The following is a 23,037-nucleotide window of genomic DNA, read 5'->3' on the forward strand; positions in this document are numbered from 1 at the left end:
TCCTTTTGCACAGCACTGTACACTATATATGTCCATCATATTCCTATTGGTTTAAAATTATCCTCACTGTTCCTCTTTGTCTATGCAGTTTGTGCATTTTTAGACATGGTGAATTATTGATCTAGTTTTGATGAAAGTGTTGCACTTGCTGTTTGGACACAGATGATTTGGCCTCTTTGAAGTTCTGTTCACTTCCCTCACGTCGCCTTGAAATCCTAGATGTGCTGGTTGCCAGATTTCCTTTAAAGTGGTCAAATGCTATTTATTGGCATTCAGCCTTAACATGACCCAGCTTTGTAGCAGTGTTGCAGCGGAGTTGTTGTCTGGGGAGCTCTGAAGCCTTTTTCATCAAGTACTTCTGTGGAAGCTTTACAATATTTGTTAACTGTGACAAAGTGAGAGGATTAAACTGCTGAACTGACCAAAGGATGGAATCAAAAATATTGTTCAGCTCCGGTACAAAAGCGTCCACTGGCTGCCACCCGTCTGTAACCCTCCTCTGTACCAGTCACTTGATCGGCAGCCATATTGTTTGTCTGAACCATATGTGTTGGTCCCACCTGGGAACGATGATAAAATCGCAAAATTGTGGGTCTCCTGAAGGGGAAAGAGGTTTACTGGTTGGTGTTAAAGGGCTGAAATGGAAAGATTAATACCCGTTGTCAAACATGAAGGGATGAGAACAGATGATTTTTTTTTTTTTTTTTCCTGTCAGACAGAGAACCACAGCAGTTCTACGTCACTACGTGGACATTGTGCTTGTAGTTCTGTAAATGGTAGCACTGTTTATCAACACACATGGTCATAGACCATATTGTCATCTTAAAGGAATGTTACACACTGTAAAGACCCATTTAAGAGTTTTTTTTAACTTACAGTTCCCTTCCCTTCACATATACTGTGGACAAGTATCTTCACTCACAGATGCTTCTTACTGTAAGGTTCCCCTCGTGTACTGATCAGGGATCAGTTCCCAAACTCTGGGATGAAACCTTGTGGCAGGAACCTGATTCCTGAGCAGCTTTGAGGGGAGCCACAGCTGACTGAGGTTCTCTGAGTCACAGGAAGTGATGTATGGCATGCCATGTGACGTGAGTATGTTGTTTCTGACACGGGGACGAGCTCATGACGAGGTCCGTGTCAGTTACATGACGGCGCACTGGGTGGCTCCGCAGCAATCCTTAATGATGGCCACTCCTGACTTGGTGATGGACGGTTTGTTGGGGGGCGGCTCCGGGATTTGTCTCTTCGGCTTTGGAGGATCTTGTTGTAAAGAAAGAAGGAAAAAAAAAAAGAGATGATCACACCATGGAAGTGGAAGTGAGCGGCTCTCTGACTGTGTGTTGTGTCAAACCTGGTCACTCACTTTGTGTGACTTTCAGCTTCTTCTCCAGAGGCATTAACTTCAGTCTAAGGAACTCAGCCATCTCCTTGTCCTCCTCTCGCTCCCTGAGTTTAACACACAGTCACACAGTCGGCCATTTGAGCACAGCGCACCTGATTTATAGGACTAACTGCAGTTTGTGCCTCTTCATCCGCCTTTTACACAGCAAGTGTGAATAAGTGAATTCTGCTCTGCTTTCTGCTCCTGGTGTTGTTCATGCTGGCCTACTGTCACAGCTCATGATGGGGACAACTCATTAAAACAGAGCCATTGCTGATGTCATTAGTTACCCTGAGCTTTTCCTACTGTGACGAGTCAAAATGTCTGCTGGGAAAAACGTTATGTTATACTGTTGACTGATCACAGAGCTAAGCATCTGTTCCTCTGTAAGACAACCCCTCTGTGATCTCTGAAAAACCCAGAACTGTGAATCAAAAAAGATTCTGTCCACTTGACAGTAAAAAGATTTTATCTCGCCAAGTTGGATTTGTAATCAAAAAACTGATGGTAGCCAGAAGTAAGATATCTCCCTGACTCTTCCTCCTGCACCTTCCTCCTCTGAGTGAAATGTCTCTATTGTGAACATGTTAGCATGCCGATGTTAGCATTTAGCTCAAAACGCCACTGCGCCTCACTAGCACAGCTGCTAGCGTGGCCTTGATGTTGACAACACACACACTGTGCCACACTTTTCTGCTGTGACTCGGCACATCATAAAGAATAGTTCGGATTAAACAGATGAAAATAAGCCATGAAAAAGGAGCTCTGTTTCAATATTAACCTCAGAAGTACCTTACAATTAGCTCATCCAGTGTTTTAAAAACCAGCCTGTGATTTGACATCATTCTGTATCACAAAGCCATGTCTGTGTCGCTCTGTGGGTGATCTGTGGGTGCAGAGGAAGAGGAAGAAGAAGATGACAGTGCAGAGCCACGGTCATCCGTCAGCCTCCCACACACACACACAGACAGCAGGCGGTGCTGTGATGATGGAGTGACCCTGTCCCCTGCCTTCGGTCATGCTCACATTTACTCCACACATTTACTCTAATGAGTCTCCTTCCCACTGTTTCTCAACTATCCTGTCTATCAAATGAAGAAACACACTTTTTTACCCTACACTGTGTAAACAGACAGTCAGCTCCTGCCGACATCCTCCCGGGTATTAACTGCACCTGCAAGTGGGAGCTCTCTACCTTAATCTCTCCACCTCGGCATCATCGACCAGGAAATCTCTCTTCTGCACCAGCTTATGGATCTTCAGGATCAGCTCCTCTTCCCGCTGCCTGTGCTTCTTGGTTTTTTCTTTCTCTGGGGGAAAGGAAGAAGGAAAATGAAAGAAAGGCAGAGTCATAAACACATACATGAATGGATAGCTGCAGGGACAAGCAGGCTGAGCTGAAACCTTAATATTTTACTTCCTCACATAAAGCAAATGCTGTATTCAGGCTCCGTACGTTCAGTTACTTACAAGTGACCTTAACAAACTGACCTTACAACAAAGTCTGCTGGCTCTTAAACACTGAGTCACATCACAAACAGACCCTTAATTCTCCCCTCATGCATAATTCACAACAAATAAGGCACTGACTTAATTATGCAAATGCTAGAGAGCTCTGTTTCATGTTTTATTTGGCAAAGGAATTTGCATTCACAGTCAGAGACCCATGAACGCAACATCCTTTTTGTTTTGTATCACGTTCCTAACCTTCACAGTCCAAAGCACAGACAGAGACACACATAAACAGACCAAACAAAGTGCACACACACACACACACACACACACACATGCGCAGACCCCTGCAGAGGTAAGTTGCCTGAACCTGCTGGTATCTAGGCTAGGTGGCGAAAAGGGGGTTTGAAAAATGACTGCAAACATCAGCTCTTTCTCCCATCTGGAAATAAAGTGGAGCGGTGCAGATACAGTGTGTAACCCCCCTGAGGGCAGAGCGGTCGGAGGGGTGCACGGCTGGAGCTGGAGAGGCAGCAGGGTCTGCATGTCATATGACTCATTCTGCTAGAGTGAAGTAATGGGGCTGCCAGAAACCCCAACAACTGAACTCACGAGGCCCCAGTGGCTCATGGGAATCTCAACGATCGGCAGTTTTTGTGTGACAGTGTGCACTTTGTGTGACCACTAATCCTAAATGCACAGGGAGGCTTTACAATATAATGCAATGCAATCAAAGCTGAAGGCACCATAAAGGACAGTTCGGTCTCAGCCTCCGGGTTTTCCCACCACAGTTACATGTGGTGGATACTTCACGAGCTGTTCCAGTCAGTTTAAACTAGATATCTGATAACTTGTCGTCCAACAAAAGTAAATAAATAAAAGATTCACAATTTCTCCAACAGAACTGTATTCTCTATATTTTGGAGAAAATGTAATTGAACACTGGAATGAATACATAAGATATGACAAATCCAAATCATGAACATTTTAGAGACTTGCACTTTTTTCTCTTAGTTTTTTCCTTTTTCAGTTGATGAGGATGTGGTCGAAAGCTCCAGAGCAAGGGAGTAAATGGACGTTAATGCTAGGTTATTATGTCAGTTTGAAATAAGAAAATAACATCTTCTTCACAAATTAAACGTTGAATTCACGAGAAGCAAAATACTCGGAGGTTTTGCCTCTGCAGCCGTGCTTGGTCTCGTATGCAGCTTTCGGAGGCTAACGCTAGCTACTGTAATGTTAGCAAACTTAAAGGTGCCCTGTTGAGTTTTCATGCAAACAAAGACAAGTTATATTTACATTCAGTGGTGCTCTTTAAGCCTGCATTGTTTACGTCCATGTTTCCAGAGCGAAACTATTGGCTGGACTGTTGTTTGTTGCGTCACTTGCGTGTGCATTCATGTGCAGGACAAACAAAACGGGGACCCGCTCATAAAAAATGCTCCACAGTGCTAATACAGGTACTGCTGTCATGTTGGGATTGTCTTTTTTTGGTATGTGGGGCAGGAGGGGTTGCATTGTTTTTAAAATCCTGACTAGAGCCCTGAATTAAACCAACACCAACAACTACTACTACAAATTAGGACATCAGAAATGACCACAGAGGCAAATCAACGCCTTTCTGACAGCATTCATACATTCATTCAAACATAAGATTCACAACAGTAGCATTTACTGCAGTACTGCTGTATTGGATTACACTGCAAAGTGCTCTGTTATTTCGTCCTCACTCTGTACGCTGCAGAAAATCCACCCTGTGATTGACAGGCCACTGGTTCGTTTCCCTAAGCAGCTGATGAATGTCCACAAGTCTTGCTGCCGTGTGTGTGTGTGTGTGTGTGTGTGTGTGTGTGAGTCCTTGAACACGACACCAGCCCCCCCTGCTCGCACACACGAACACACGATGCAGCCGCTTTCTGACTGCTGTTGCCATGTATGTGTTACTATGTGTGACAGCTGACGTCAGTGAAACACTTCAGCACATTCCCGCCGCGGCTCAGAAACACTGGACAGTGGAGTTAAACCAGTATGTGATTCTGCACACTGCCCCACGGACAAACCACAAAAGCAACCAGGGAGTGAAAATGAGTGTCCACTCTGCACGCCTCGCCTGGAAAGCTTCCCCTCAGCTCCTATTGCTTTCGCAGTGATGATGCATGTGTGTTTGTGTGTGTGTGACTATCTCTCCCTCATAACTCCACCACATCCCTGAGACTTACGATCAGTCCTGCATAGTTTAGTGCAACGACACTTCCTATAAATCACCATGACGACTGCTGAGGTTATGAGACTGGGAGCTGCAAACAGGTGCACTGTTTGCCAAGAGTACAGACAGGGAGCGTGGACAGTTTTGCACATCAATTTTTGATCAATTCTGAGTTTCTTTGCTGAAATACGAGAGCTGGTTTTCGTTATGTTAACAGAAGACATAAATATATATATATATATGTGTGTGTGCGTGTGTGTGTGTGTGTGTGTGTGTGTTTGAACCGTACCTGGTACTGCGACAATCTGTCTCAGCTCCTGCTTTAAACTCATGATGTCTTTGCAGAGCTGAATGTCATCCATCCTAGAAAAAAATGAGAAGGAGAACAGTAAATCACTGGCTTCCATCAGATTAAAGAGCAACAGATATTATTAGCTGCTGCCACTTCCACTTGAAATGATGTTATGCAGAGTTATATTGTGTCGTGAAGCCTGTAAAGAAAAAGCATCATCCATAAAATGATCTAAAAATGACCCGTCAGGTACCAATTTTATGTCTTGATGAAGTGAGAAATTCTGTCAATGTCCAAAAGCACAGAGATTCATTTTTCAACTTGAATGTTACGCTATTTATATATAGCACAGATGAAATGAAACATCCAAACTAAGGCTGAGAAAAAAAGATGATTTAATTTGTATCTATTCTTTTATTCTTCAATCTATTAACACTTCACTCCCAAGCTTTCACATGAACCCACTGGCTTGTCACTCTTTGACTGTAACCCCTCGTTGCGTGTTCTTATGGCGATTCAAGCACCATGTGTATGTCAGAGTGCTGTGCATTTTGTCTGGATTTGAGGACATCGTGCGATGTAAAATGATGCCTATCTGACCGCCTTTATAATTCAAACAAAATCTTCTAAATCTTAAACACAATTATTCACATCAAATATTTGAAAATGTGCAAAACATCCCAATTTGAAGATAATTGACTTACACTGTAGCCAAGAGCCTTTGAGAGGCAGACAAATAGAAGCAGAAACTCTAATCTCATCCAGTCAATTTCTTGTATCAAAGGTCAGAAACTATTATATGCCCAGAAAAATTAAATAGAGCTCAAGGTGAGCTTTTCAAATTGCTCCATTTTATCCAAAACCAAAGATATTCAATCTGCAATTGATTAAAGTCGGAGAAAAGCATCGACTCCTCCTGTCTGTACACCTGAAAGGGAATTTGCATTTAGCATTTTAGCTTGATAAGTCACTGAAATAATTCATCAACTACTAAAATGTTTATGAATTCATCTTCTGTCGATTAAAATCACTGATTGATCAACCACACTCTTGTCACTAAGAGATCACAGCCTCTGGCCCTGACGTCACTCATCAGATGTGCGAGTGGAGGGAAAACATGCAACACGACTCAATCCACGCAGCCCTCTGATCCCTCGGGCCTCGACGTTTCCCCCTCTTCTCCCCTGCATCCCCTCCTCTCCCTCGCTCTCTCTGCGGAGCAGTGACAGCTACCACAGAATTATTTCTCCATGTGATAGATCAGGCTGATGACTCATCCGTAGCCTCCTCCTCCTCCTCCCTCTGCATGTATCTCTGTTGCTCCGTTTCACACCTCCCTCCTCTTTCTTTCTCCCCCTTGACCCCTCCCTTCATCTTCTTTCTCTCCCTCTGTTTTTCTCCCTCCTTCCGCCTTGTTTTTCACTCTCTCGGTGCTATCTGTGGATTCCAGCAGCTTCTGCATTCTGACACCCCATCTGCTAGTGTGTGTGTGTGTGTGTGTGTGTTTATGAGCCGTCTTGAGTCACACAGAGCCTGACAACAGAGACGTAAGCAATAAGCAGTGTGGCGGCCTAATGAAGCCTCTCAAGTGGGCGTGTGAACTAACATTATCAACTGAGTAAATCTCTTAAGATGTGTGTCGGCTTCACCCGACACCTCAGCCCTCAAGCTGCAGATGTTCGGGGTGTAAGGACCCAAAAAACACGCCGTTTACTTCGATATGTAACTGTGGAGAGACAACTTGATACAGTTTGATCAGCGGTATGGAGGGGCAATATTGGACACTTCATAATACTGTCATTTCCAGTCGGCATTGCAAAGCGCAGTGTGTGTAACACTGTAACACAAAATGAATCAGGGCTTCACATCATATCAAAATAAATGATGACAAAATAAGAAGTCTTTTCGGGCCAACCAGAAAAAGGCACATACAGGCACATACAGAGTGTGCAACGAAGCGAAGGTATTTCATTTTACTGATGCAAAGATCGTTCTGCTCACTGATTTGCAACATTGCCTGTAATGTTGTAACACAAGCAAAGGTGTTTAAGGGACATTAAACATTAACGATATGGCAACATCTCGAGATTTAAATCACCTCAGTTATATCCTTTAACCCTACAAGTACTGTGAGTCTGCATTAGAGCTGCAACAATTAGTTACATATCTTAATATAGCTTACTACATAATGGCAATAATAAATGACTTATAATCCATTAATTAGTTTTAGTAATTTCTTAAGCAAAAATTCCAAACATTTCCTGGTTTCAGCTGTGAAACTGTAACTGAGTTATTCACTATTAGTAAACTGAATATCTTTTGGATTGTATATGATAGTGAAGTGTGCTGCCTGGCTTATTAATTCCAATAGTGCACAAGCAATGAATGATGCTAAACTGGGACTCTTTTAATTCCTATTTGCTCACATGCTGCATGTGAAGCAGTGAGCATGAATGAACACTGGAAATACATTGTCATTATTATTGTAAGAGGGAGGGACGATGAAAATCGTTAGTCACACTGCCACAGATTTAAACTCAGCGTTTGTCTGACCAGTCAATCAACATCCATGCTGTCATGCTGCACACAACGTTCCTGTGATAAAGGCGGAGATGATTTAGAGAGAGAGGACCTAAATACAGTAAGTCTTCCCAAACACTGATCCATAATCCTTGAAGCTAATGTTGATGAGGAGCCATTGACTTCATCATGGTGACTCATTCAGCTGCTATTGGCATGTCCAGCCTGGAAAATCAATGGACAAACGGGCTGCCTGCCCCGGTATCAGGCCGCCTTAAACGAGCCAACTTATACGAAAGGAGACCTTTGCAGTGCATGATGAGTGTCCACTGTGTCATGGCAACGCAGAAAAGCTCATTTTCCACCCAAGGACAGCAGTGGGGACTGTTATGAAACTGTACTTATCGAATATTTGTCACGCTCTATTAAAGTTTAGTGTTGCTATAACACACACACACAAAAAAACCCTGACAATGCAGCAACTCACATGAAGCGCAGCTCTGATTCCCGGCGCACCAGGACCTCTCGCAGGCGCTGGATCCGAGCCATCTCCACCTCGATCTCCTCTGGAGCCATGGTGCTCTCTGCCATGGACACGTCTGAGTGACCTGAGGGTGACAAACGCAGTAAACATTATTACAGGGAAGCCTGTATCTAAGTGTTTCCCTTCGTTTTAATGTGACAAACGCATCCAAGCGTGCCTAATTTCTGTCTTTATATCCTTGGAAACTTTCTCTCAGCGTCTTGGCAAACATATCTCTCACCTCGTCCGCCTGGGAAGCGTCACCCCGCAACATCCAAGAACATGATACTTGGACAGAAAGCAGCATGTGTAATTGAGAGAGGTGGTTTGGCGTGCATGACTCAGTCGCTGATGTAATGTGTGTGACACGAGAAAAAAGGCAGCATTTAAGCATGTAATCCCAGCACTTAGAGCTCTTTCGCTAAAGTAGGAGGTTGCTGAGGTGTCTGATGATGCTGATTGGGCCATTCCTCCCTGAACTGGACCACTGAGCTCGCACCCTCCATATCTGCCACTCAACATTCACTACACTGACCAAACATGTATTGCCCTGATCAATACATTGACCCCTGCAAATGCTGCAGCTCTTGGAACAGACTGACCCTCACCAGCTTTATCGGCATCTTTCAACATGCAAGCAAACAGTGTGGATCTTGATTTGCTGACACAAATACATTCCAACATTTGAAGTGTGGAGCTGAGGAAGCTGGTTGTGTATTAGATGACTGTCTTTCTCCCAATATTCCCATCTGTCTCCATTGCAAATCATTAAAGGAGTGCTCAGAAAACCAGTGTCACAAACTGGCCGTGTGCAGTCACCAGGCAAGTTGCATCATGGGAGGTGTAGGATCAAGGGGGGTCTGAAAGTTCTCCACCCTCCGCATCCTAAATTAGTTTTTTTCATCAGTCTCTCGCAAGCCCACCATTATGGATGGTAATACTTAATCACTGGAGTGCCACTTGAGAAAAAGATCAAATTGAAAGTAAATAATCCCAGGGAGCAATAGAGTGCCATGATACACCACCACCCACGTGTCAAACTCCACTTGGCGTCTCTGCAGGCCTGAATCGTTCACAGTCATCTTCCACTTTTATGCCGAATGTGAATATTCAAAGTGCCAGCAAATGCACCACAGCGAGACTGGGTGCCAGTGAAAACATGCAGCTGACACTGATACCTGCTGTTGGTGTCCTGTAACACTATTAGAGCTGCAGGTAACAGCTATGTTCCTTATTAACTGATAGGCTGACTTGAGATGTCCTTAAATGTGTTATTTCAACCCGCCAGCAGCCCAAAACCTAAAGATATTCAGTTTATGATCACAGAAGGCTATGAAAACATCTGAGAGGCTGGAAATGGAGATTATTTGTTATTTGTTATTTGTTATTTGTTAAGTCTATCCTATCTATCTGTTTGGACACTCACCTGTCCATATGGACATTAAAAGAGGTGTAAGCATCCCTCCTGCCCTCCCTGGCTGTGAAGTGATCCCTTCCAAAGACGACTACCCTGAAACAAGATCCCCAGTCCACAGGCTGATAGGTCTGAATAAACAAACTATTTGCATCTTTAATCCTGAGCTGTCAAATGGGACGCCTGACATTTATCCACAGTGTGTCTTGTAATATTAGAGGACTGGATCAGCTCGTCGTCCCCCTCCAGCAGGATAAGCTGCAGTCTGCATTCGTGGTACTTTTCATGGATGCTCGCTGAGGACAGAGCTGACTCACCACCGCATTCAGTCCCGACTGGTGGCAAAACTCCAGCTCAGTAATGTCTTAACAGCTCCCTGTCATCTGAACAAGCTGCTCACACGTACGCACACACACACACTCAGCATTAAAAACATCACAACGGCGGAAGAGTGTTGATACCTCCTAATTAAAAGCAGCTTGATCACCAGAGACGAGCGAGGGTAAGACTAAAGTTTCAGGCCAACGCCAGCAGCACTGCTCCTCATGTCACCTGCAGATGTAAACCAGTGGCCTCACACGCATAATTAATCAGCTCGAACAACCCCAGTTTCATTAAAGCCAACTGGCTCACCAGTGTACCTCAGGATTATTATTTAATGAGGAATAAACAGCCCGGAGAGCCTGGACCGCGTATTGGAGCGGCCACATGGGGCTCGCCAACAGGGAAATGTCAACATCTGTGTCTGACAGCCAGTGCAGACGCATCCTGCAGCCACACCGTGTATGCACGACTGCTGCTGCTGCCTCTGGACCACACCTCCTCAAAGAAAATACAGATGGTGAGCACAAGACAGAAAATGCAAGACAAACACGGGCAGTATTTGTCTTTGCTTTGGAAATAAGAGGAGATAAACTTAGGGTGAGTCGCTCTGCTGTACCTATGTCTTGTTTTCTAGCTGGATGTGTTTGTGGTAGACAGACAGACAGACAGACAGACAGAGAGAGAGAGAGCAATGGCTGAAACTGTGTCTAAAAATATCCTCTGCATTTTTTTTTCTTCTTCTCTGAATTAATCTGGAAGTTTCTTCACACCCAGCTCTCCTGTGATGAGTTATCCTCAGTGGAACCAACTAGGACACATCTTAAAGGACGTTATCACTCGGTTGCTTCCGTCAACACATGCGTCATCCATCGCCCATCATCACTGGGGCTTTGATAATAGGACAAAATAACAGAAACATCTAATACAATGGCTCTGCAGCTGATAATGTTGATTTATGTCCAGACTGTGTTTGTCCAGCTTTACAGCCATGTGATGCTGTAGTTTGTGGAGCTGTTTAGAGCTGAAACGATTAGACGATTAATCACTAAGTCAATTGATTAATTAATTAATTGCCAATGTGCACATCAAGCAAAGTGCACAACGTACTCTGTTTCCAGCTTGTTCAAAGTGAGGAATTGCTGCTTTTCTTGGTTTTATATCACCGTAAATTGAATATCTGGATTTTGGGTTGAAAAAAAAAGGAATTTGAAGACGTCCCACTGGCTTCTGGGACATTGTGACAGGCATGTTTTTAGTATTTTCTAACACTTTACAGACCAAATTATCAGTGGATCAACCAATGAAATAACTTAGCATAGCTCTGCAGCTCCAGAGGTGTTAGAGAGGTATTTGTTCAGCTTTCCAGTCCTGTTTGAGGCTGCAGGCTGTGCTGCTGTTGTTTTGCATTGTGAATGTGCAGAAACTGTTATTTTTGCTCTCACCCCCTGTGCAAATTATTCCTCAAAAATAATCAGTAAAAGTGAGGAATACACTTTATGGCATTTTGAAAAACTGTCCTTCAAATTATTATCTTTCACTCATATATATATATATATATATATATATATATATATATATATATATATATATATATATAGAGAGAGAGAGAGAGAGAGAGAGAGAGAGAGAGAGAGAGAGAGAGAGAGAATATATAACCAAATCATTGATCAGAGCAGAAGGTTTGCTCTTGCTTCATGCTTCTGCATCAGCTCAGACTCAAATGACTGAAAGCTTGCTGTATCTGTAATATATTCCTTGGCTCAAAATTCATTCACAAACCACTCAATAGCCTGTACCCATAGTGTGCACGTAAGGGACTTAATAGGCCCTTTAGCACCAAGGCAGCGCTATTGATAGGCTCCGTCCCAAACCTTTGTGAGTCACTTATTAACCATTTCAGCACGCGCTGCTCTGTGTTTTCACATGCTGAAAGCCCATAACTTCGTATCTGAGCAGCAGGCGGTGAAGCACACCACATTTTGATGCATGACGCTCACCTTTGTCTGTTGTCCACGCCGTTTCCGACACGGCGCCGTAGCTCCGGAGCGCGCGCTCGGTGTCCGAAATAGATTTCTTCAGTTCCATGTCGGTGGAGTGGCCGCGCGCAGAAACCGGGGTGCAGTCTGTCGGCTAAATGTGCTCGTTTCCGCTGTGTGCGTCCTTCCAGATAACCCAGTTTCACCCGGTGACAAGACTCCGGCGACCCGAGACGCTGAGCATCTTTGTTCGAGCTTTCAAGACCCTCGACGTGTGGATGGAGGTGAGGATGCGGGGCGCATGCGCAGTGCGGGCAGGGATGTGAAGGCTTGGGAGACACCCACTGGCACCGAGATGACGTTAAAAATAAAACAATAGGCGCACAGTTGCGCTGGACTTTTTATTGTCAGCCTGAATTTTTTACTAGTATATTTAAATATGCCAAAGTGCTGCCTGGATAAATTCCATGTAATTATTCTAAATAAATGGATATGAAATCTAGCGGGGGGTTACAGCTCTTAAAGCATTTTGTCTTTGAAGTGGACCTCTGGTTGTTGTTTGACAGGCAGAAGTAAACACTGAAGGTTAAGTGGCAGGTGTTTCCACATCAGGGGGTCTGGCTGCATATGGCAAAATTCTGGAAACCGTTTGAGCAGCCTGTTACAAATTTGGAAACGGCTCTATTAATAGGTGCCTAGAGCTTCATTTCTGAAGTCTCAGAAGCAGCAAGATGCAGCCTGAGTAAGTAAAAAAGAGAAGGCTGCAGAAGGAAAGCCACGCAGCAGCCGGCAGGCCTTTCAAAGTACATGTTGTGCTCAATAAATTCCCACTAGAGATGGAGACAGAGCTGCAGTTGCATCTAAACAGTGAGTAACACAGAGGAATGAGTAATATTTCTGTCTGAACACAAGCTAAAACACACCCAAGATGCACCTTTGATAGCAAATAACAGAGGTGTGTGTCAACTGTACACAAGAAAACTGGTTCACTTGCACAACATACAATTTTGGGTTTGAGCTTGTAACCTGAGTTCAGTAGTAGCTGATGCCTTTCGTGTTGCTAACAGTACGCTCAGTAAACACTCACACAGCGGATCAATGGGATGTTTTTAATTTATTCAACAATAAATGTCATTCATTTCTACCAGTTAGTGCAGCTAAAGTGCAAAATGTGATCAAATCATTGTTTCAATACATTACAGCCAGTGGCACTGATCAATAGTGATATCAAAACCAGTCAAGAGAAATTTCAGACTGTGTTAAAGTACCAAACCAAGCTGTGAATGAGTTGGCAGTATTACCCAGTCTTCAGTTACTGATATGTCCAAAGGGAATATAGTTTCCAGTTCGAGTGTAACACATTAGCATATAATATTAATTACAAACTAACACTCTAACACTACAATAATATTAAATTATTATGCTTAAGGGTGCAATTTAATGTCAAATAAAACGGATCAAACCGCTGTAGAGATTGCATTGTTTTTCTGTACCCCATTTCAAAGACTGTATTATTATTGTTGTTATTATTCACAGTATTAATTCCCGTGTACATTTTAGACTCGACCATTTCAGAAACACAAAAATAGACACACCTCTCTGTGAGAGGTTCAGGAATACATGGGAACACAAGTGAATGAAAGGGTATTTTTTGTTAATTGTCTGCCTAAGATGGAAGAGAGAAGTTTGCCCTAGACCTTTTAAATTCTGTACACAGGTAGAGAAGTCAGCTCTTGTACTCAGCTGAACACTATTTAAAAAATGACCTCTATGGCAAACTGCTTGGTGGAGGTATCTGACGTTACATTTCAAGAATCACTGCAGGCGAGGAAACGTTTTCACTAAGACGTCCAAAAAACAAAAACAGAACAGCAAACTGCACTGAAAAATAAGGAAATGGTGCAAAGAGGGACAACAGAGAGCACTCAAGGTTATCACGTTAACAAAGTACGACAACAGGCAGGCAGCATTTCCACATTCAAGTAAATGGTTCATCAATCATTATTAGACAAAGTGAAAGTAATCTTCAGTACTTCACAACCGCAACAGAGATAAACAATGGTTGAGAATATGGAACTGAAAAATGTTTTCTCAGATATGTTTTAGTGTTTTGGGTTTTTTGTGCTTTGAATGATGCACTGTTTGTGAACATACATCTCCTGTTTGTGCAGCTCATTATGGTCCTTATGTATAAAGTATATACCTTTACATTAATAATATACAAATAAACTCTAGTATATAATGGATTATTGGTACCTGTGTACACCTGTACAACTATTTGGTACATCTCGTACCAGAATGCAAACTGGAACCAAAACAGATCGTCCTTCCAGATCAGGCACTCTGTTGCAGTCGCAGATAACAGTTGAAGCACTTGTGAGAGAGTGATACTTAAAAGTTTACGAAGTTAGAAATCTACGTTAACACATTAGCTGCCACTCCACATTGTGGAAGTAATTCTGTCCCACTGTGAGGCAGAGGGCTCTGGGACATCGACCCAGCCATCATCACAGCTTCTGTCCCAGATACAGATGTCCTGTATTAAGCATGATCCAATTGAATAAGGGAACTCTCTTTCTCTAAATGTGAGAACACAAGATTGCAGTTATGAAAAATAAAAAAACTAAACCTGATGGATGAGAAATACAGCATGGCGATGGCTCTCTGTGGGATGGAAAAGTAGGAGTGGATGATATTTTCTAATGGGGGTGATGTGCTGTATGAATACTGAAAAACATATTGTATATACATTCCATTTGCTGGATGTTGTTTCTTAAAGCACCTTACGGCATCATGAGGACGCACATTTTCAGCTCTTGTTCAGAGCGTGGTCGTTTCTGTTTCCGTTTTAAAGCTGCTGATTCTACACTCTTCAGTTCTGAGCAGGCTTAGATGCTACGGTTGCCTCTTTGGGAGCGTCTTTGCTCTCCTCAGAGTCTACTTTCTCCTTTACGGATTCTGCTTCATCCTCTTTAGGGGGGAACATCCATGCCAGTGCAGCGCCAGCCGTGCCGTCGCCGCTCTGACGCGAGAAGCAAAGGAAGGTGGCCCAGACGAAGGCGCAGCAGCCGGTGAAGGTGGTCCGCAAGTATAGAGGCACCAAGGCAAAGTTTGTAAACTGAGGGAGGCAGATAAAGATTACAGTGTGTTGATATCTTTGTACTGGTATATTACATGTTTACATACCAATAAATAATTCAGATTCATTATCTGAGTAGTAGTTTCTAAAATTAAATGACTCCCGTGCAAGTTTTGTTGTGAGATGTCATACAGAGACTATTTTCTAGTCTAAAAAGTTCATTAAACTTCAAAAATACCAAGATTGGGTCATTTTCAATATTATAACAGCTACTGGAATTAGTGGAAATGTGAAGGGATGAAAGATTACAATCGTAGGGAGAACTTCTACTCAAGGGTCCACTTACAAACCCACACAACAGTCAATCATTAGTAAGTGGGCCGTTGAGGTTAGACCGTCTTCACTGAACATTATTCCCAAAGGTTAAGAATTGACATTTATGTATGGGAGATATTAACATTTACCTGCATAAATGGCCAGAACATTAGCCCCGTCTGAAAAGAGAGACAAACAGACAGCACACAAATCATTTGTAGACGTACAAAGCGTTGAGAAGAAACAGCTACTGAAACCGATGTGGACAGAACAGAAACTTTAAGTAAAATGCAGCTAATCTGTGCATATTGTATTTCCTGTTTTATCTTGGTGCCAGCTTCACCTGTCATTTCAGTCCCTGCCCTCGTTTGGCTTGCTGCGTTCCTGTCTCTTGTTACTCACCTGCACTGATTTTGTAGGTAAACTTGTTTTCCGTGTTACTCTCCCTGATTGTCTTTATAGCATGGTATCACATTCAATGGCTTTCGACTTAGCTTTGTTTATAAGATTTAGTTTTGTTGCCTAATTCACTGCCTGGATTTGTTTGCTGCATTCGGACTGACTTCCTGTGTAGGACTTCCTGCTTTTTTCAGTAAAGATTTTGCCTTTTTGAACTTTACCTCATGTTTTGTGTGGTTCTCTGCACCCGAGTCTCTGTGTTATCCACAACAGTTCCACAACTTTATCTTTCACTTTTAGTGACTGCGAGGAACGTGGTTCAGTTCAAGTCATAGTTACATGACTTCATCAGGAGAGCCATAAGAAGAGCTGTCCCAAAACACATGATGCATACACACAGAACTATGGGAAAACAATACATAAAACCCAAGCCTGTTGATGGAGGCACAAGTAAACCGTCACATCACTTAGACGCCACCAAGAAGAAGATGCTGTGAAAAGTCTGTCTCTGCTCCTTCTCACCTTGTATGTATTCAGGAACTTTTCTCTCCAGTCTTCTGTGATGTCCTCCTTGCCCTCCAAGACGCTGAGACCTGGGGGACAAACAAGGCAGATGACAGTCCAGTCTCTGACTATCGGCTGGAAAATTATTTGACTGATGGAGAGTTTATAGTCAGTGTACGAACACTTAAGAAACCATAAACAAAGTGTATACATGTGTTTCACAGGAGTAGGGAAAAATGTACTATGGCAATATGTCATGACATATTTCTCAAGCTGTGTTATTGATACACTGGTGCAAAATTTCAATACATTCTCCTGTAAGACATTATCAGTGCAATATACAATAAAGCATCAGGATTGTGGGATTTACATAGTTGTTGCCTTTATTGATGTGGTTTGCTGTTTTTCATCAGGTTTATGCGATCCGATTCACAATAAGGCTGATGTTCCTGTTTTTTGCCAGGTCATCCATAAACCAGTTTGGATTTGTTTAGTGGATGAAAGCCCACCTACAGCACTACTACTACCTTTTCTAATGTAATATAATAAATGTAATATAATGTAATATAATGTAATGTAATATAATAGGGATGTGAAAGGGAGCACAGTGTTGCAGGTTGTTGGCATGAATTACCAGATGCTGATAATATAACATCTGGTCTAGAGCTGCAAGGACAAATCGATGAGCTGTCAACTATTAAATTAATCGCTCACTATTTTGATAATAGATTCATCGGTTTGAGTCATTTTTTGGAAAAAAAGTTAAAATTCTCTTATTCCATCTTCTTAAAAGTGAATACTTTCTGGTTTCTTTACTCCTCTGTGACAGCTAAGTGAATATCTTTGGGCTGTGGACAAATCAAGACATTTGCGGATGTCATATTGGGCTTTGGAACACACTGATGAACATTTTTCACCATTTTCTAACATAGACCAAACAACTAAACAATCAATCAGGAAGAGATCAATCGACAGTGAAAATGATCATTAGTTGCAGCCCTCCTTTGGCCTAGTATAAAGGTTCACACCTTCCAGGTCTTCACTCCACAACACCATCATTCAAATCTAACGCTATCTCCTTGGAGGTTATGGTCTGCTCAGTGATGTCTTTCATGTGACCTCTGCCAGTCAAGGTTTGTTTCACGGCTCAATGACCGACTGCTGATCTTTACACAGCCAGAGAGGAGTCCAGAGGGGACTTGGGTCGCGTTACAAATCGACAAATATGTGACCTGTTCTGAGGTTAACCATTAACTGGCCGGCTGGCTCCCATCGTGCCGCGGGGAGCCATGGCGTGCCGCCCGTTTCGTCCTACTACCCACCGACCTGTGTAGAAGACGCTGGTGGCCAGGGGCGCCGCTGTGGTCTGGTCCAGGAACAGCTTCCTCATCACCATCCCGGCGGAATTCCCGGGAAACCTCCGCTCCAGGAACCGCATCCAGAAGAAATTGAAGTTGCCATGGAAACTGAAGGCGAGCACGGCGACGTTCCGTGTGTGGGTCCAGTCCATGTTGTCCCTCCGCGAAAACCACTGGTGGACGAAGTCCCCCCCAGCGAACAGGCAGCCGTACAGTGTAACGTTGGTGACCCACGGAAACCGACGGACATGTCTCAGCAACGCCTTTCGCATTGTTTTAGTTACTGTCGCCCAGTGGAATGAAATGAGATGAAATGGTGTTATTAAAAAAACGTACTTAGCTTAATGTGTGAGTTAGCAAGCTAAATGTCACAAATTACACGGACGTCATCTCAGTCTGGAAACCTCCGCGGCATCACGAACACTGCACATATCCGTTGGCTTTTCGATGGAAAACGCTCGTAAGGCTCATCGACGACACAGTGTCAATGTTTTTGGTGTAACGACCGTCATGAAGTAACAGAATCTTGGGACACTTGCTTGTTGTCGCGCACCATCCGAGAGCCGGCACAGGACTGTGAGTCTGCCACTGGCCGGGTCTGCTCTTTCTGCGTAAAATTACTACGCCCCTTTTTACGTAAAAAAAAAAAAAAAAAAAAAAAAAAAAAAGTACAGGCGGCTACTGTTGTAGGGCGGAGCAAACATCTGAAGTCCTCGAGCAACCTTTGGAGCTCAGTCCGACAGAGCAACTCGGGGTCTAAGAGCAGCCTGTCAGGTCTGTCTGGAAAGATCTGGTTTTTGCTGTGAATTCTCTGTCTTTGTTTTTTTTTTCAGGCCTTACACCCATGTGGATATTTGGGACGAGGATATGTTAGCTGACTCATTTCTTTACACTGTTTCCAAATTAGGCTACTTCTGGCAAATCTTTTACATTTTCTGATGTTGTCTCATATTTTCTATTGGCCAACAGATACACCAATACTGATACATCTGTGATAAGCTCAAATCAGGCCCAATTCAGTTCAGGCTTGGTCAGGTGTTAATGGGTAATGTAATATATAGTAACACCCACAAATGACAATGTTATCAAATGGCAATGGGCCAAGCAGCAAAACCTCTATTCTTCTATTCTAGTGCCTAGATCAGGAAGTTTCCACCCTTTCAACTTAATTCATTCTGAACACACACAGAAAACACACATTTCAAACTAGATTTAACCATTTACATTTATTTAGTAATAGGTAAAATATGTTATGCTAACAAGTTGCACCAAATGCTTTAAGCACCTTGCAACCCTCTGAATAACACAACTGAAGAAAAGGCCTTATACAGTATATGTTGTTGATTTCATTTTTAAGTTGTTAAAAACTAAAATCATGGTTGGTTGCATTTGACAAGAATCTATATCATCCCTTGCAGAAGACTACTATACACATTTACACATGCAGTTTCTGAAAACAGACACATTCATAGCCAAGTGTACCGCAGGATTTAGAGTATGTGATGAAATATCATATTCCACTCTCATTAAGAAGGTGCATTTGTAGAGAAAAATAAACTTTGCTCAACTCTACAACAATACAGAGCATTGGCAATTAGTAATTCCCTGTTTAAGACAAAGTGCCAAAATAAATATATTCTTCGTTGTTGTTGCAGCAAGTTTCACTTCCTTAACAGTAGGTCAGGCTCTACATTTAAGGACCATGCACAATTTTTAGTCAATTTACTTCATATCGTACACATATTTCCTAAGCATACCAAAGTTTTTAGATTGATGTCATACCTCCCAGAAATGTATTGGTTTTCAGAACTTGCTTGAGATAGGCAAGGTTTGATTTCCTGGTGACAAAGTAGCTGACAACATTAACTGACAAAAATTTAAAAGGCAACTAAATACATTTTGAATTATGTAGGTTGATTGGCTTTACTAGTATCAACTGAACAATGAATGCATGCATGGTAGGAAATGAATAGAAAACAACAGTTTGTTACAAGTGTTGGGCAAAAAAAACATACAAAATGATAAGACTGGTCTTTTGATTGGACATGAGACAGCAAGGTTATATTTCCTTCGAGAATCAGAACAATCAAGCTTGGTATGACATTAACCTCGACTGGCAACAAAGCCGATGGTGTAACTTGCAGACTTTACACCACCTCATAAAATAGGAGAAGTTAACTGTTAGTTATTAACAGAATCACTTGTACTTCCTCTGCTCTCTCTACTGGACCAGCCAGACGAGTCAGGAGAGCCATTCAACACACATGGTTCAGTTGGGGGTTACCTCAAGGCTAAGACACAAACAAAAAACAGACAGTGGGTGGATTGGTCACAGTGTATCCATTGAGCTGAGAGGCAAAAACAGTCAGGTTCCATGTTAAGGTTGAGTGAGAGATACAGCAGGACTAGACAGCCCTCTCCCAGTCCCCTGTTTGAGCCCTGTGGTAGAGCTGTGGCTGACTCCCGGGGAACAGGCTATCAGAGTTTGGGTGTTCTAAAAGGAACCGGATGGTGGACTTCATGTGCTGGACGAAGTGTGGCGGCTCAGCCATTGGAGAGGTGGACAGGTACTGGGCATGAGAGAGAGATACCAGAGTCAGAGTCTGTATTATTTCAATTTCTGCACTGCTGCTTCACACTTACTCCAGGAGTGGCTGAAACATTACAGAGGCCTTGAGGGAAGCATGAAAAAATAGCCAAGTAAACTTTACCTTTAAAATTGTGTCATCATTTTGTGACAACCAGAAGGCAATATCCAGATTAGGAGACCACTTGCATGGGCCAATTTTAACCATTCCTCGACTTGAGTCATATATGTCAGCCATCTGCAGGACAACAAAACATTCATTTTTGAAGAGAGGTTTTTTTTTTTTTTTTTTTCAAGAATGAGATTGTGTCCTACTGAATCAAACAATCACCACACTGTTAATTTTAAGGGAAAGAGCACAGTATTCTTTATCTGTTTATGATTATAATCCCATAACACTTAAACATGGTCGGGACTTTTTGAATGAAACGAAGACTAATGAGTTTTGTTTTGTTTATGGGGCACACTTCTGGAGTTTTTCACACAACATTTTACATTTATAGTACCTGTCCCCCAGTGAAGGTCCTTGCAGATCGCAGCTCCTCTGCAGGTCCTTTATGAGTGAATGATGAAGGGAACACATCCCCTGTTTTAACGTTTACACCTGTGCAGAAACAGAGATAGACACAAAATATTAGAGGTCACGTGGCATGGAAGCACTGCACCTCTCTCACTCTGTAGCTTATTCATCACTTACCTATTCCATATACAACAGGCCTATGAGTTCCATCAATGACAATGTCATTGATTTCTACAAAAACAGAGAACCAGAGGATTTATTGGATGAAGACATCACTGGTATAATATTTCATAACAATAGCAAAGTCAAAACAGGTGTCAAAGCTACCTGTGATGCAACATGTTTCCAGATGAATATCCTCTTTCTGTTTCTGGAACGCTGCTGTAAAGTGAAAAAGAGTCATTCTAAGTGTTACAAAGCTCAAATTCTGACAGCATTATATTACCATGAGACATGAGGTAATTAGAAAGACTATACCCAGTATGTTAAGGCTGAGCTTATGGGATGTTTTCGACTCATCGTTAAATCCCCCGACAAGATGGAGCTCAAGTCTGCATAATGGAAAGCAAAGCGAAGGGAATGAAGAACATCTGAATAGGTTGTAAACTTTTATTGTATGTGTTTGTTTGCGTGTCTCATACCTGCCCTCCTTGCTGCCGTTACTCAGTGATGTGACAGCTTTCACAAGGAGCGGGACTTCAGACCAGGTGCTGGAACCATCACAGTGAGCAAGGCAAACAGCTCCACTTCCTAATAAAATTCAATCATAGCAGACGTTAAAAATGCCACTCTTGACTATATACACACCGGCAGAATAGGGCACACAGCATAAATCTAATAAAAGAAACATTACCGGTGTGTCGCAGCACAACCAAATGGCAGGTGGTGGCATCATCAGATCCAATTACTGACACACTGTCTGTGATAGGCAAGACATAAAGCATCTGTTATGATCCAGAATGGTTAACTGGGTGCAATATCTGGGAGTTAGCGAGAGGATAACAAATGTTGAGCTGAGAAAAGAGAAACGCTAGTGATGAATCATCAGGCTTTACTCACTGTCTGCTGGTGTGGTTGCAGCAAATTCCCTTTGATGGACATACAAGAGGCACTTTGGGTCGACATCAACAAGCGGCTTGGAGCGAAATGTTCTTCCATTTTCCTGTGACACAAGTGTAAAGTGGCTTTGTGGATGAGTCTCATTTACATCAATACACTATCAGGCTTTGATATTCATTAGTGTTACTTCAGTTAATACAGACTATAAACCTTCATCTAGGGTCTTATTGGTCTTATTATTATTTGACAACACAATTTAGTTTGATATTTGTCATAGAGAATGAAAAGGTAGCCTAATTCACACTTATCTTTCAACTGATGACAGAAAGGTCTCACTAAATTTCTTTATTAATAAAAACAATATTTTTTCAAAACTACTTTCCACAGAAGGGAGTTATCAAATGGTCGAAACATTTGTTCATTAGATGAACAGTCATGCTCCTTCCATTCCCATTTCTTTCTTATTCAGCAGTTGATTATTTCATTGAATCTCATTTAGGATAAGTTCCACTTCTTAAGAAAAAAATGAAGATGTGTCAGTTTGCGCTATGATCCGTGAGTGATCTGCGTTCCGTCCATAAATGTAACGCTAATCACCATCAACTGCTCGTCTGTCATAGAGTGACTACTTACAGAAAGGAACTGTTAGGTTACCTGGCGATGACAGCTAGCTCAGCAAGCTAAATTTAGCTGAACTTTCTGGAAACAAACCTTTAAATGTGGATATTTGTCGAACAGTTCCGCTGTCGAGTTTATGCGCCCAAGTCCTCTATTTTGAATAAGCAAAGGCATTTCCTGAAGCGAGGACCACTAAAACATGAAGCGGTTACCATATTATTGCAAAAAGACCAGTAACTTCATATTCCTGTTATCTAAATATACACATATCGCAGTAACGGCAAAACCTGTCGGTCAACTGGCTTGAACTTCCTGGAAGGCTGTCTTCTTCTACTGCTTCAACGAAAACAAGCTCACTGCATGACACATCGCCACCAACTGTTAAAAAGCACGAACGTGTACACGAATTAAATTCACCATTATTTCTGAGCTGACATTTGTACGTAGCATCCGTTCTATCCAAACGATGCTACGTGGACTTACTAGTTGAAGTTACGTCGCTAAAGA

General features: G+C 42.5%; 3 protein-coding genes across 4 annotated transcripts; all 3 read right to left on the minus strand.

Moving 5' to 3' along the window:
* Positions 1 to 1,144: 1,144 nt before the first annotated feature.
* Positions 1,145 to 12,240, minus strand: bmerb1 (bMERB domain containing 1). 2 transcript variants are annotated; one of them, XM_041934186.1, is made up of 6 exons: positions 12,113 to 12,240; positions 8,342 to 8,462; positions 5,332 to 5,405; positions 2,580 to 2,694; positions 1,367 to 1,449; positions 1,145 to 1,263 (listed from the first exon to the last, which is right to left on the minus strand). In XM_041934186.1, exons 1-6 carry the CDS (start codon positions 12,198 to 12,200, stop codon positions 1,145 to 1,147), a joined length of 600 nt encoding a protein of 199 aa, XP_041790120.1. In that variant the 5' UTR covers positions 12,201 to 12,240. The 2 variants fall into 2 exon arrangements, with proteins under 2 accessions (XP_041790120.1, XP_041790121.1); XM_041934187.1 differs by having other exon boundaries at positions 1,145 to 1,244; positions 1,363 to 1,449; positions 8,342 to 8,453; positions 12,092 to 12,200.
* Positions 12,241 to 13,209: 969 nt separating this feature from the next.
* On the minus strand, positions 13,210 to 18,170 carry LOC121604471 (mpv17-like protein). The gene is made up of 4 exons (XM_041933987.1): positions 17,715 to 18,170; positions 16,407 to 16,477; positions 15,635 to 15,664; positions 13,210 to 15,209 (listed from the first exon to the last, which is right to left on the minus strand). The coding sequence occupies exons 1-4, from the start codon at positions 18,016 to 18,018 to the stop codon at positions 14,964 to 14,966; spliced, it is 651 nt and encodes a 216-aa protein (XP_041789921.1). The 5' UTR covers positions 18,019 to 18,170; the 3' UTR covers positions 13,210 to 14,963.
* Positions 18,171 to 18,959: 789 nt separating this feature from the next.
* On the minus strand, positions 18,960 to 22,855 carry ntan1 (N-terminal asparagine amidase). Its single transcript, XM_041933586.1, has 10 exons — positions 22,624 to 22,855; positions 21,913 to 22,015; positions 21,707 to 21,772; positions 21,495 to 21,603; positions 21,331 to 21,404; positions 21,181 to 21,234; positions 21,031 to 21,084; positions 20,840 to 20,937; positions 20,458 to 20,571; positions 18,960 to 20,316 (listed from the first exon to the last, which is right to left on the minus strand). The coding sequence occupies exons 1-10, from the start codon at positions 22,702 to 22,704 to the stop codon at positions 20,152 to 20,154; spliced, it is 918 nt and encodes a 305-aa protein (XP_041789520.1). The 5' UTR covers positions 22,705 to 22,855; the 3' UTR covers positions 18,960 to 20,151.
* Between the last annotated feature and the right edge of the window lie 182 nt (positions 22,856 to 23,037).

Source organism: Chelmon rostratus, chromosome 3 (genome assembly GCF_017976325.1).
Source record: "Chelmon rostratus isolate fCheRos1 chromosome 3, fCheRos1.pri, whole genome shotgun sequence".
Taxonomy (NCBI): Eukaryota; Metazoa; Chordata; class Actinopteri; order Chaetodontiformes; family Chaetodontidae; genus Chelmon; species Chelmon rostratus.

What these genes read in the sequence shown, in the direction of transcription:
- bmerb1 (XM_041934186.1), bottom strand. Translation starts at nt 12,200, where the DNA reads ATGGAACTGAAGAAATCTATTTCGGACACCGAGCGCGCGCTCCGGAGC. An exon ending in GGCGTGGACAACAGACAAAG is followed by an intron (nt 8,463 to 12,112) that starts GTGAGCGTCATG and finishes TGTCACCCTCAG; the next exon opens with GTCACTCAGACGTGTCCATG. An exon ending in GCCGAGGTGGAGAGATTAAG is followed by an intron (nt 1,450 to 2,579) that starts GTAGAGAGCTCC and finishes TGTTAAACTCAG; the next exon opens with GGAGCGAGAGGAGGACAAGG.
- LOC121604471 (XM_041933987.1), bottom strand. Translation starts at nt 18,018, where the DNA reads ATGCGAAAGGCGTTGCTGAGACATGTCCGTCGGTTTCCGTGGGTCACC. An exon ending in CACCAGCGTCTTCTACACAG is followed by an intron (nt 16,478 to 17,714) that starts GTCGGTGGGTAG and finishes TTTGTCCCCCAG; the next exon opens with GTCTCAGCGTCTTGGAGGGC. An exon ending in AGTTCCTGAATACATACAAG is followed by an intron (nt 15,665 to 16,406) that starts GTGAGAAGGAGC and finishes CTCTCTTTTCAG; the next exon opens with ACGGGGCTAATGTTCTGGCC.
- ntan1 (XM_041933586.1), bottom strand. Translation starts at nt 22,704, where the DNA reads ATGCCTTTGCTTATTCAAAATAGAGGACTTGGGCGCATAAACTCGACA. An exon ending in TGCAACCACACCAGCAGACA is followed by an intron (nt 21,773 to 21,912) that starts GTGAGTAAAGCC and finishes TGCCTATCACAG; the next exon opens with ACAGTGTGTCAGTAATTGGA. An exon ending in GGTTGTGCTGCGACACACCG is followed by an intron (nt 21,604 to 21,706) that starts GTAATGTTTCTT and finishes GAATTTTATTAG; the next exon opens with GAAGTGGAGCTGTTTGCCTT.